We start from the raw sequence: 12,621 nt of genomic DNA, 5'->3' as shown, positions 1-12,621 counted from the left end.
ATATGTGAAAATCTTATCGAGTATAATGTTATTCTTCAGGCAAAACCTCTCCATTCAGTCCAGGCAAATATATATTGAGGTTATCTGCACATCTAATACCTTCACCGTCATATCTATGCAGCTTCAAGTTTACCTTGACCATTTGAATATCACACAAAGTACGTGGGTCCAACGAACATGGCTAACTCTCCAGGGCCTTCGCTCTTTTCCTTAGCAATGCAACCCTTTTAAGGCACTGGCTCCCCACCAAGGCTGTCGATAAGTGGATGTTGGAGAAGACTTTTGTTAGGCAATTGCAGGTGACAGAGTGCTACTAAAGGATCTTGAATTGTACGAAGATCCCTTCACGCAAGTTTCGGCAATGGACGAACTTTTCTCCATGGAAGAACTGGAGGCTGCTCTAGCAACTTGCAGGCGTTCCTCTTCGCCTGGAACCGACATCACGTACACTGCTCTCCGACACCTTGACCGTGAAGCACGAGAGACCCTGCTGCGTCATTTCAACGTCTCATGGAGTGAAGATGTTGTTCCCTCTGATTGGAAGCGTAGCCACCTCATCCCAGTATTACTGATGACATCATATCGACCTATTGCTCTCGTCAGCTGTGTTGGCAAGTTGATGGAAATGATGACCCTCACGCGCCTCGAGTAATTTGTTGAACATTACAATTTTTATTGAGACACGATGACAGGTTTATGACATGGCCATTCGTCGTTCGACAACGTCATTGATCTTGTGTCTTCGATTCAACAACAGAAATCATCCAAACGCCTCTCTGTAGCGCTATTTTAGATGTGAGGGGCGCTTATAACAATGTTTCTCACGAAGCCATTCTTGGCGCGCTCGTGGCTGCTGGAATCGGAGGGCGCACTTTTCGGTGGATTCGGAGCTACCTGATCCAAAGGAGCTTCTTTGTATTCACTGAGGATGGTCAAACTACCAACCAACCAGCCGTTTTGAGCCCGGTTTTGTTCAACCTGGCTCTGATTGGGCTGGTGGAATCCCTGCCAAAGTCGGTCAGTCTGTCAATTTACTCATATGACATCTGCATCTGGGCTTCAGGAGTAACTTGCCCGAAGTTCACGCAAGGTTACAAAAGGCTACAAAGATAACATTTACTTATTTTCAGAGACAAGGCCTTGGAGTTTCAACCACAAAATGCACATTAGTAGCTTTCACGTGAAAATGGATGACTGGATACCCGGTGTCTATTAATGGCCACTCTGTCTTGTACAAGAGAACCCATCGATTTTTAGGGATTATTGTCGACCACGACCTCTCCTGGAGCCCCCTCGTATCCGGCCTAAGGAAAAAACTCCTCTCGATCACTCACCTTTTCAAAGCCATCGTTCGGAAATTATGGGGACCGTCGGTGTGCTCTATGCTTCAATTGTACAAAACGCTCTTCATGGGGTTCTTGCGTTACTACACTCCGGTGCTGTCAAGCACCCGGAGAACAAATCTCAGAGTGCTTGAAAGCATGCAAGCTGAAGCGCTTAGAACCTGTCTGGGTCTACCGCGATGCGCTTCAACAACCGCAACTGCCATCACTATTAAACATCCCATCTGTACGTATATCGCCACAGACACCCTTAGAAATCATCTTCGTCACCTTTCCCGACTACTGTCTCAACTCCTTGCTTCCCTCTCGGAAATAGACCAGATGTAACATTTTCGGGCATTGTAGCCTCGTACCGATCCTTTCCTTCATCCGATTTCACACCTTCTCCTTTGTGGTGTCTCCGGAAGCCACAAGTGCTGCGGCTTTTCATTCCAGGAGTTGCAAAGAAGTCCAACTTGCCTAGTTGTACCCTGAATCAAGCCGTTCTACATCTACTGTATGATTCATACTCCTCTAATAGAGTTCACATTCACACCGATGGCTCTTCGACTCTAACCCGCTCTACTGGTGCGCCATTCCGTCGATGTCAATCTGCAAGAAGCTAAAGATCAGCCACGTCACAACATCCACAGCGTACGAACTTTCCGCCCTCTGTAGGGTGGTGCTATACGTCCCGCAACAGTCGCCAAATCAGTGGGCTATATTCTGTGACTCAAAGGCAGCCCTGTAATCACTCTTATCATCTCTGCGCCGCAGCCCACATGAACAATCGGTAGCAGAGATACGATTACGCTACCACCAAGCGGTGGACAGAGGCCACGACATTGTACTTCAGTGGCTACCTGGGCACTACAACATTACTGGTAATGAAAGTGCAGACAAAGCTGCCCTTGAAGCACATGATGTATGTGAAAGCAGCTCGATACCATTGTTGACAACGGATGCAGCGTGGCACCTCAGCGGTCTTGCCCATATTATTACAGTAAGGAAATGGAACATAACGGAGTTCACCAACCGACTCCTATGTGCCATGGAACCGCATATGACATTGCAACTTTTACCTAGTTGTAACCGACGGAAAGAAACGTTACTGTGCCGCTTGCGAGTAGGTGTTTCTTTCACAAACGCCTACTCATTCCTAATTGGAATGGCGGACAGTCCCATTTGTAGCACATGTGGTGTCGAAGAAACGACCAAACATCTCCTGTGTGACTGCCCCCCACACGAAGATGAGAGGAGTGCCCTTCGGGCAGCTTTGGAGCACTTAGACGACAGGGCCTTTACAGAGAAGATACTGGGCATGTGGTCTCGTGCGTCTGCTATCTGCAAGGCCACAAAGGCGCTGGTGCGTTTCTTTAAATGCACCAGCCTGTATAACCGCCTATAAGTGATTCAGCGATGATTGGATGTGTATGTAAAAGTGCAAACTATGAACTTCTTTCTTACTTCTCTTTGAATCCAATTTTCCCTTCCCCAGTGCAGGGTAGCCCACCATGCTCAACCTGGTTAACCTCCCTGCATTTTCCTTATGACTTATATCCCCTATATTATATATATATATATATAAAGTATAATGACTCATACTTAATCAAAACCGTTAGCATTTCATCCAGACATCAAAATACCCATGTCATCTGCATATACAGCAGAATAAACGTTGTTGTCTTATCTATATAGTATGTCGTTTATGCGAACATTAAAAAACAACGATCTAAATACGCTGACTTGTGGTACTGCACCTCATACAGAAAGAAGAAATCATTGATAACACTCGATGCAGATAAACTGCATTTTCTGCGTAAGTAGGATTTCACCATTTCTTGGCAGCACACAGCGAATGCCCTATTTCAACAGTTACTCTATTATTGTCGTGCGATCAAAGGGGAAATGTATGAACTCAAAGTATAAACTTTTAGCAACGCTTTGAAGTACATCTTTTCTTCTAGCGTAAGCAATTCCGTTATAGTTTACTGTCGCTCCGGGAAACAAAGAAAATAATCGAACTTTTATTAAAGGTGAAAAAAATTGTCACTTGCCAGAAAATCAGTTTCAAATTCTTTAGATAAATATGAGCAGTATATATTTTTTATCTAGCTCGTCACTAAATTTGTGTCATCTTTACGCAGCCCAGTTACTGTTGTTCTTTCCATAGTACTAGGGAAAAATCCCCATTATAAAGCAAGGTTCGATGTAATAGTCTAAGGCAGCAAATAGTCTTACACACATCTTCGTTCATAAATCATCGGCAACTTAATATTTACCATTATTTAGATTTATCAAAATTCTGAAATCATCTGCCGGTGCGATAAAGAGGCTCTCAACTTAGCTGCTAGATAAATTATTCTGCATGAGCAGACAGCGCTTGCTGGCAGGTCGATATTATTGAAATCTCTGTTAAAATTATCAGCAAGATCGCGAACAGTAAATTTCGTAGCCTTGCAATTTATTTTATAGGGGCAGGCACGTTTATTTCTGTGACCTAGTACCCTATAAAATTTGTCGAAAAAGTAACTGTGCAGTGAAAATGGTGATATTAAAATTTGAAGTTTTACTTGCGGCAGTAAAGTTGTCACTGCAGGACATGGTGAAAATGTGTCCCATCGGCTTAAGGACATGTCAGCACACGACGCTGAATTAATATTGTTGAAGACTCGGTGGAGTATCGCTGGAGTTGTCGGTGCATTGTGCTGGGTAATGGCTGTCTGTAACTCCTGTAGTGTGCGAGGATTGTTGCCGTACACCCATCCTTTTAAGGTGCACCCCGCAGAACTTATCATATGAACTACAAGCTTGTGCGCTCTCATATAGCACGCGAAACTGCGATGGCATTCACAACTGTCATCACATCTTTGTTTATTCCCTCACTGCAAAATTACTTTCCAGACACCCTTTGCCTATTACTTTCCAGGCAGCACATATCTGGCTGCCTTTCGAAAATACGTGCTGAGAAAAATCCTCGCGTAGTACGCGATTTTCATTTTCTCAGCTCCCCGTTCAGCCTATTTCGCGCTGCTTCAAAATCTTTTAACGCTGGTTGCAATTGCGCGCTCAAGAAGTAGTCATAAAGTGGGCCTAAAATGTTCTTCATCTTAATACAGCTCGTGTTTTACCCTCGTGTATATAATATCGTATATACCGTGCTTACTTAGCAAGATGTGAACAGTGAGCGACCGCTGCATTTTTGTCTTCACTTCATTTTTACTCTCTGTCAATCTTTGCTGTGCAAATTGTTTGTTGTGACTGCGACTCGCAATGGGCAATTTGGGCTTTTTGTGAACTATAGCGTTAGCGCGTTGCGACTTTTATTGAGATTTTATTTTAATATTATGCATTGTTCGCGTGCTTTTTTGAGCCTAGCTACTTAAGCTTGGTACGCATTGTTTGGCTGAGCGAGGAAAAGCCAGCATCACCTCTTCTACCAACTCAGTTATTTAAAAAAACGCGTGTGGCTTAGTCAAATATGCGCATGTTATTATGTTAAGGTAATGGCCACTGTGACATATATTCCGTGTCTCTTCGGAGTGCAATGGTGTTTGTACGGTGTTGTGTATCTGGTACTTGAACCTAACCCGCATCGAATATACTAAGTCTTCGTTTTCGAGAAAGAGAGAGGGCGAGAATTTTCAGGACAGTGGGCAGGAAGGTAGAAGAATCGGCGTGACTCGCCTGTAGCCTTAAATCCAAGATCCCAAGCTAGATCCCGTATGGCATTCCTCACGCACCCACGGGTGGCAATAGAAACTGATGAAGTTGAACGCCGTTCTCTACAAGTGTCGTCGTTCAACGCGTAATCTAAACTCAAAACGACTTGCATTACTGTCGAAAGAGATTCAAAAGAAATCGCCGTTACCCACGCTGTGATGCACAGCGGTGACGCAGGATCTACTCAGAGCAATGCGTCGTCAGTACACCGGAACACAGCCGTAACAGAACTGCCACATGACAAACGAGTACGGTCAGTGAACGATTCGTAGTCTATTATGAACTCTGTAGTCTAATATGGACCATAGAGGCAGCAGGAACACTTCCAGCTTTTAATTTAATTAATTTTCTAGGTAACCGAGCATATTTTATGGATTCAACACGGTCGGGTTAGCGCGTCGTCTAAACAGCATGTCGTTAGGCAAGCAAGTTGGGATTTCCTTGCAGGTTTAAGTAAAAAGAAATTGGGTGAGCTAAAGGTACGCTAATATAAGCTAGCAACAATCTGCTTTTACCCGCCTGCGTTATTTCAGCTTTCCCATTATCCAGGGATGTTATTGACTGGTTAACATCCTTGCCTTCCTATATTCTCTCTCTCTCTCTCTCTCTCTCTCTCTGCCGTCGAAATAGGCGTGGACGTGAAGCACGTTGTACGTTTGCGAAGCGTTCTTCCTGGCGTCAAAATCGTCGGAGTAGACAGCTTGATTCGAAAGTGTTACAAGTTTCTTTTTTTTTTTCGAGAAAATTCTGCCCTCCGGCCTCGCTCTGTCAAGGATTCCTTTGTAGCAAGTGTTCTTTTTATTGTTTAACCAAGTGTTATCAAACATTTTCTGAGAAAAGAGAGAGCTCGAACAATGAAATGATGTCAAGTACTGCGATTTGTTCTCGCAGAAGCGCCGCTCTCCAAATCAAAGCCTCGCCGATACTAAAGGACGCGGAAGAAAGAGATGGATTCCGAATGAGAAATATTCCAGTAAATGTATCATGGATCTACTATGCCTGTACTGCTGTCGTCCCCATTTGCTGCGATATTTTCGTAACTAAATCACTTTATGTGTTTCTACTCCCTTACGTTCGCCCTCTGTGATTCGTTTCGCAGACGCAGAAACAGTAGCCGACTCTCCTGCACTTGGCTATGTGTCACGCTGGTAAGTGCTTCTTCCTTGCTGCCTTTTTCTTTTTCCGCCATAGCACAAAAACGGGGCGACGTGGGATAAGAAGAGAGCTTGGGAGTAAAAGGAGGAGGAGAGAGGTGCTCTTTTATCTTCGGCACAAAGTGCTATCCGACTGTCTCATTGCTTCTTTTAGGTAGCAGAACGGTCGGGTGCGCGTGACTCAACCCTGCACGTATCGGCGATGAAAACAGCGGAGCCAGTGTTGGAACCTCTTGGCTCTCCTCCTACTGCTTCATATATGGCTGCTATTAAAGTATATATCCTATGTGTTTTTCAGACTAACCAACACCAATTCCCTAAAAAGGCAGCTAGAATGCTTTTTTCTAACGACACCAGAATGACTTCACGAAAGCGCTGGTACAATGACTTTTCTGGGTTAAAGTAAAGTAAATTATTGCGCAGGACACTATAAAGCTAGCTGAATCTTAATCTCGCCTTGTAATATTGTCATCATTGCAAGCACCTCACTAGTGCGCCAAGGAAGAGTGCGCTGCCAATGCAAGGAGTGTTTCAGCGGGATCGTCTCACCTATACTTTAGGAAATATGCTGTGAGTGAGGGCATATTTTTTGTTGCAGGTCAGTTACACAGAGGGAATGTACGCGTTAGGAAAGCAAATTTTCTTCTTTTAATAATAATGATGGAAACATCCGTGAAACACACTCGACAGGGGAAAATTTCGTGTTTTTACGTATATTACGTAGGCATATATTATATCAGAGCGACTGCCTGTTTTATTACTAAAGTTATGAATGTACTCGGTCCGTCAAAGTATAGGTTTTTCCAGTTAGTTAGTTAGTTAGTTAGTTAGTTAGTTAGTTAGTTAGTTAGTTAGTTAGTTAGTTAGTTAGTTAGTTAGTTAGTTAGTTAGTTAGTTAGTTAGTTAGTTAGTTAGTTAGTTAGTTAGTTAGTTACTTAGTTAGTTAGTTAGTTAGTTCCACTTATGATTTTTAAGATGGTGCTGCAATGAAAGGCAACTTTCGAAAGCTCACCGCCTTCCCAAAATGAGGGCTCTTACGCATAATTACATTATTGCACATAACCATACGCTAGAGACTTATGTGCTTTAAACATCCATGTGGCACGCGTGAGAAGAGACGTGATGATCTTAATAGCGTTCATTATTTCGCTATTTTCCACAAAGATCGTAAAACGCGCAGCTGCATTTCATTGCAACGTTTTGGTTGAACATGGGCCTGGCATCCTTACTAAGTCGTGTGCGGCTAGCAGTGTTGTGTAGTTACATTGTTGCACAGCCTCCCCTTTGCACTATCCCATCGTGGGCAGTCGGGTTTGTAAGCCGCATGTCTGAAAGGAGGTGTCGTTTGAAAGTGTCATCGGCTAATTAGCGCTCTTCGCTCAAGCGTGGGACGAAATGCATACGCCACCTAAAAAATCCAACATCTCCTTATAAGCATTTAACGATATAAAAATGCCCTTATGTGTCTATTCCGGCTTCGCAGAAACAATAAATGCAGTATGTTGTTAGCTACAGCTGGATTCGAGTTAACTTTAGGCTATAATTACGACAAGCAGCGACGCATCTATGCATGGGCGGGAATTACACAAAGTCCGTCTATCTTTTTTCGCTGCTGACCGTCACCCAAACACGTTTGCTGTGTCTGAATCATTTGTGTCCGAAACAACTGCGGCACCTGTGTGGTATTGACCCCAACACGAACCTACCGACACGGCGCCATGCGAAGAACAGTTTAGCAAACGTTTCTTCACATAGGCGTCTGACACAGTCGTTACGGTAACCTTTTACTTTGACGCATCAGTATAAAGCACCAATGTGTCTATGCGTGTGCGTCTCTGTGTGTGTGGTTCGAACATGTTTTTCGTCTTTTTTTTTAATACCGCGTGCGTGGAGCATGTAACGAGCGTGGTTCGAACTCTTCGTATGGATTAGCTAAAGCGGCGGATATTACTTGCACGACAAATTGACTTCTCGGTCCAACTAATTCACCCAAACAGGCCAAATTGCGCTATGTGCGCCATGCGATAGTTAGAATACGTCTGTTCAAACTAAAGAAAAACAACCAATATGTTAGCAGTCGCCTGAAGAATGGCAACATCCATGCAGGAGCGTGTGTCCTCCAGTGTAAAGTAATTAGTAATTATTAACTAATTATGTTATTGATTACAGCCGCTGTGTTATTAGTATTTTTGGAGTGCATTTTGTAAACATCAATTTCAGTTCTTTGCAGCGCTATCTTTTTTTTTTTTTGTGGCTCTTTGCACGTTCAAAGCGACGCCGTTAATATGAACAAAGTAAAGAAAAAAAGAAACGTCGCAAATGCACCACAGCATCTCAAACACGCAGTGAACGAACTAATTTTGACGCGTGAAATGGCCACTCACGCCCATAAGTATAACATGCGTCACGTTTATTCGAGGTAGCCGCTACATTCGGGAAGCTATTTGGGTTAGGCTTGGCGAGGCAAATTGATAGCCTGTACGGCGGTTCTTGGTAGTTTGGCTTTCGTAGATTGCTTATCGCTGTCACGTGTCGCGCACTGTAGGCTTGAGCAGGAATTAAGCAGACGCACCAAGATAGACACCCGTAAAATCGATGTAAACAATCGCCCACCGCATCAGCAGTTTTTTAAGTAACTAGGTCAGTGAATGTCTCCAAGAGCTCCCCCCCCCCCGCCTAGAAACAAACAAACAAACAAACAAAAACAAGTCCAAGGCAACGTAAATCCGCCACTGGTGACAACAGTTGCGGCGTATTGCATGTGATGTCCAGCGTGGGAAATGTGAAAGACCTGCCCGCACAGTAATATGGAAGTTGTACAGTTCATAAAGCCACTGCAATGCATACTTGCTTCTTTATATGAAGATCAAATGTGCTCATGATTCTTAAACTTAGAGCAGTGGCTATAACTTTTACTGTAGGTTGAATTGACTTAGTTGGTTTCATTTTCCTAACACTATTGTTTTTCGTGTTTTCTCTGTGTCGTCGTTTGTTTGCGCGGTGTTAGGGCAATTAACTTTTACTGAAAATGGATTTCTCTCTTTGTTTTTAAATCAAAAGATTTTCTTTTTTGGGAATTAAAGATTGGTGCTTCTGAATTTTCACACAGCCTTGTCATGGTTTGGCCATTACAGAGTTATGTTAAGAGACACCCAGTAGATTAAATTATAGGGTTTTACGCGCCAAAACCACGATCTGATTATGAGGCACGCCGTAGTGGGGAACTCTGCAAAATTGGACCATCTGGGGATCTTTAACGTGAACCTATATCTAAGCGCACGGATGTTTTCGCATTTCGATGGGCGAAATGCGGCCGCCGTGGCTGGGATTCGATCCCGCGACCTCGGGCTTAGCAACACCCAGTAGATATATTCAGGACTTATGAAGTCCTGAAACTAGGTTTGGCTAACTACTGTTCCATCCGAAGCAATGTGTGCTGCGCTAAAGAATAGGCAGCCCAAGCTGTTGGCGCACGCTGTAGTACTTGTCGCCGTGTCCTGCCTTGAGCTAGACGCATCGCGGGATCTTTTTTTGACCACGGCCAGCACTTTCTTAATTTTTTTTATCATGACCAGCAGTTATGAGCCAGGAAACGGGGCCGATCGTGCTCGTTCTTCAGGCTTTCGTTCTAGTATGACATTGAAGTAAATGTATTCTAGCAGGTACACCTGCATGAGGTCGAAACAACGATCTTGCTTGATTTCAAACCGTCATTCTAGCCACTACTTCACGGCTGCTTTTATCGTTCTTTTTTTAATGCTGGAAATTATATATAATAACATAAAAAGGAAACAGTATAAATAACACACATACAATATACTAAACAAACCCACTTTCATTCGTTTAGGGAACTGTGTATGTCATTTAGTGACCTATCTACTTTCTTCTGTGGGTATAACTTTGCAGATGTGAGCACTATTTGACTGTCACAAGTTCATATCACTTTTTTGTGCTTTTGTTTCGTTTGCTCTGCGACAAGCAGTAGCCGGCGCCAATAATGGTGCCAACATCTCCTTTACCCGCCGTGGTTGCTCAGTGGCTACAGTGTTGGGCTGCTGAGCACGAGGTCGCGGGATCGAATCCCTGCCACGGCGGCCGCACTTCGACGGAGGCGAAATGCGAAAACACCCGTGTACTTAGATTTATGTGCACGTTAAAGAACCCCAGGTGGTCGAAGTTTGCGGAGTCCTCCACAATTCAGAAAGTGGTTTTGGCACGTAAAACCCCATAATTTAATTTTTAACATCTCCTTTCAGTTCATATTTTAAAAAAAAAGGATAAAGAACAACGAAGACCGGTACACCACACTAACGATGCAAATTAGTGCTTCAGCACGTCCTCTACGCGCAAGCAATCATATAATACTTGCACTGACAAATGCTGACGGTTTTCGCAGAGTTCATCTCGCGCATCATACCACGGCGTTGACCGAGGCGTGGTTGGTGTACATGCACCGCGCCTCGTCGTACTCTTCTTTTTATGGACCAGTGCTACATTGATTGGGCTGCACGTGCTGTGTGCTAGGTTAGCGAGTTCGTGAAACAAATTCTAAATAATAAAGTGCATGCAGCGCCGGTGCTACTACTGCCCCAGACAATTTACATGCTTCTTAAGCTTGTAGGAGACCTTTGTATTCTGAAGGACTGAGGTAATGTTCAAGGATTTGCGATTTTCCAGATGGCACTGAAGGTCACTCAAAGTTGTCATCAAGTATACCAGAGAAGGGCCGCCTCAAAGTTACGTGATAGTCAACGTATCGAGGAGTCTGGGGCCCACAACTGCTGTTCACAATCGCTGAGTTGAAGGAATGAAAAAGTCATTTGAGCCTGTGGAGTTCCTTTCTCCGCAATTATAATTTATGAACCATTAGTATTCCATAGACTGTCGACAACCCAGGCGTCCGCCCCGATGCTCGTCATCATCCGGAGGTGCGCTCGAGAGGCAAGCAAAAGCTGGTAGGAAAAAAAACAACACGTTGCTCCGAAGACTGGCGCGGCGTCGTCGCCCTGAAGGCCGTTTTCCACCGTTCGCTATACATGCATGCATGCAGCCACCAGCGGGCGCGCGCTCGGCTGCTTTCCGTGCAGCGCACGGCGACCGGCCGCTCATCAATATGCATCCTGCCGAGAGAGGCAGCCTGTTTGCGACAATTATGCACGTCGTGTACACGGCTACTCCATGCAATGCTCCTCATCGGCGCCTTGCTGTCGCTCCGGAACCGTTCGTTGATCGCGCGTATGTGACGTGCCGCCCAAGCCGATACGCGCCGCCGACCGACAGCGATCGGTAGGCGACAGACGCCTGGTGCCGCCATCGGGTGACGTCGTGCTTAGCCGAGCGTCGGTCGCCTTTGCTGTCGGTTTCCTTTCGGTGTTTACTACCTATACGCAGCCTCTGGGTATGGCCAACAAGCCTGCAAGGGAGCGACGCCTGTCGTACAAATCTTAAATTTGCTAACCGCGCCTGGGGAGCTATAGTTGCTTCCTCGCAGAACTTGTTTCGTGAATACGGAGCTGCGAGAAACAATAACATCTTACAGTAGGCGGTGGTCGAGGGATTCGAGTTCACTCTCGTTCTATGCCGTGACCATCCACACAAAGTCAAACGCATTAACTGCCAGTCATCCCATTATGCATATTCGTTCTTACCTCGCACAATAACTGAATGGAACGCCTTACCATCAGTCATTGCCACGGAACCAGACTTGACTAAGTTTCAACATTTAATTCGCTCACGACTTGTCGACTAATCGTATTATTATTCTTTTTTGGTACTTTTACAGTGTTTTCGATGTTTGTTGGTGTTCTTCATTGCAGTTGCCTTATGTTCTCCTAATATGTACTAATGTTTTCTCTGTAATAATTGTGACCTAATTATCTTGTATATTACCTATGTTTCACTGTATTATTACTTCTGTTACACTCTCTTGTTTTTAGTATGTACTAACTAATGACCAGTGCTTGTGATTGCCCCCCCCCCCCTCCATGTAATACCCTCATAATGAGGGCCTTTGGGGGTATTTTGAATAAATAAATAAATATGCTGAGGTGAGCTTGATTTTCTATCGCCTGTACGTACGATCCGATTCGACCAGGCTTATGTCCATTTCGCGCGAAATCAACTATACCGGTTACATACGCAATCAGATAACCATAACCTTGTGATTCCACTGTAACGGTGATGGAAGGCAACGCTGATGAGTTTACGCGCTGCAAAATAAATGCCAAGGAAACGTGATGGGGCAGTGCAAATCAATGAAAGCGGAACAATTTGATAGGTTAACTCCATGACACGACATCGCTTCAATCACGGCGGACATGTCGGATACCGGGCTTGGGCTTAAAGTAGAAAGCTAAAGGAAGCGATAGGATGCTTCTGTCTCGCAATATGGCGGCGATCAGTAAGCGAGAAGGAACGTGCTT

General features: G+C 44.5%; 1 protein-coding gene across 1 annotated transcript in view; it reads left to right on the top strand.

Moving 5' to 3' along the window:
• Positions 1–12,621, top strand: part of LOC142573206 (uncharacterized) — a 154,739-nt gene that overhangs the window by 139,754 nt on the left and 2,364 nt on the right. Inside the window, exon 2 of the mRNA XM_075682794.1 lies at positions 6,145–6,193. Within this exon, the coding sequence (XP_075538909.1) occupies positions 6,145–6,193 (49 nt within the window). The remainder of the gene's footprint in view (positions 1–6,144; positions 6,194–12,621) is intronic.

The sequence above is a fragment of the Dermacentor variabilis genome, chromosome 1, assembly GCF_050947875.1.
Source record: "Dermacentor variabilis isolate Ectoservices chromosome 1, ASM5094787v1, whole genome shotgun sequence".
Taxonomy (NCBI): domain Eukaryota; kingdom Metazoa; phylum Arthropoda; class Arachnida; order Ixodida; family Ixodidae; genus Dermacentor; species Dermacentor variabilis.
The sequence above is the reverse complement of the archived record's forward strand: the minus strand, read 5'-3'. Positions and strand labels throughout refer to the sequence as shown.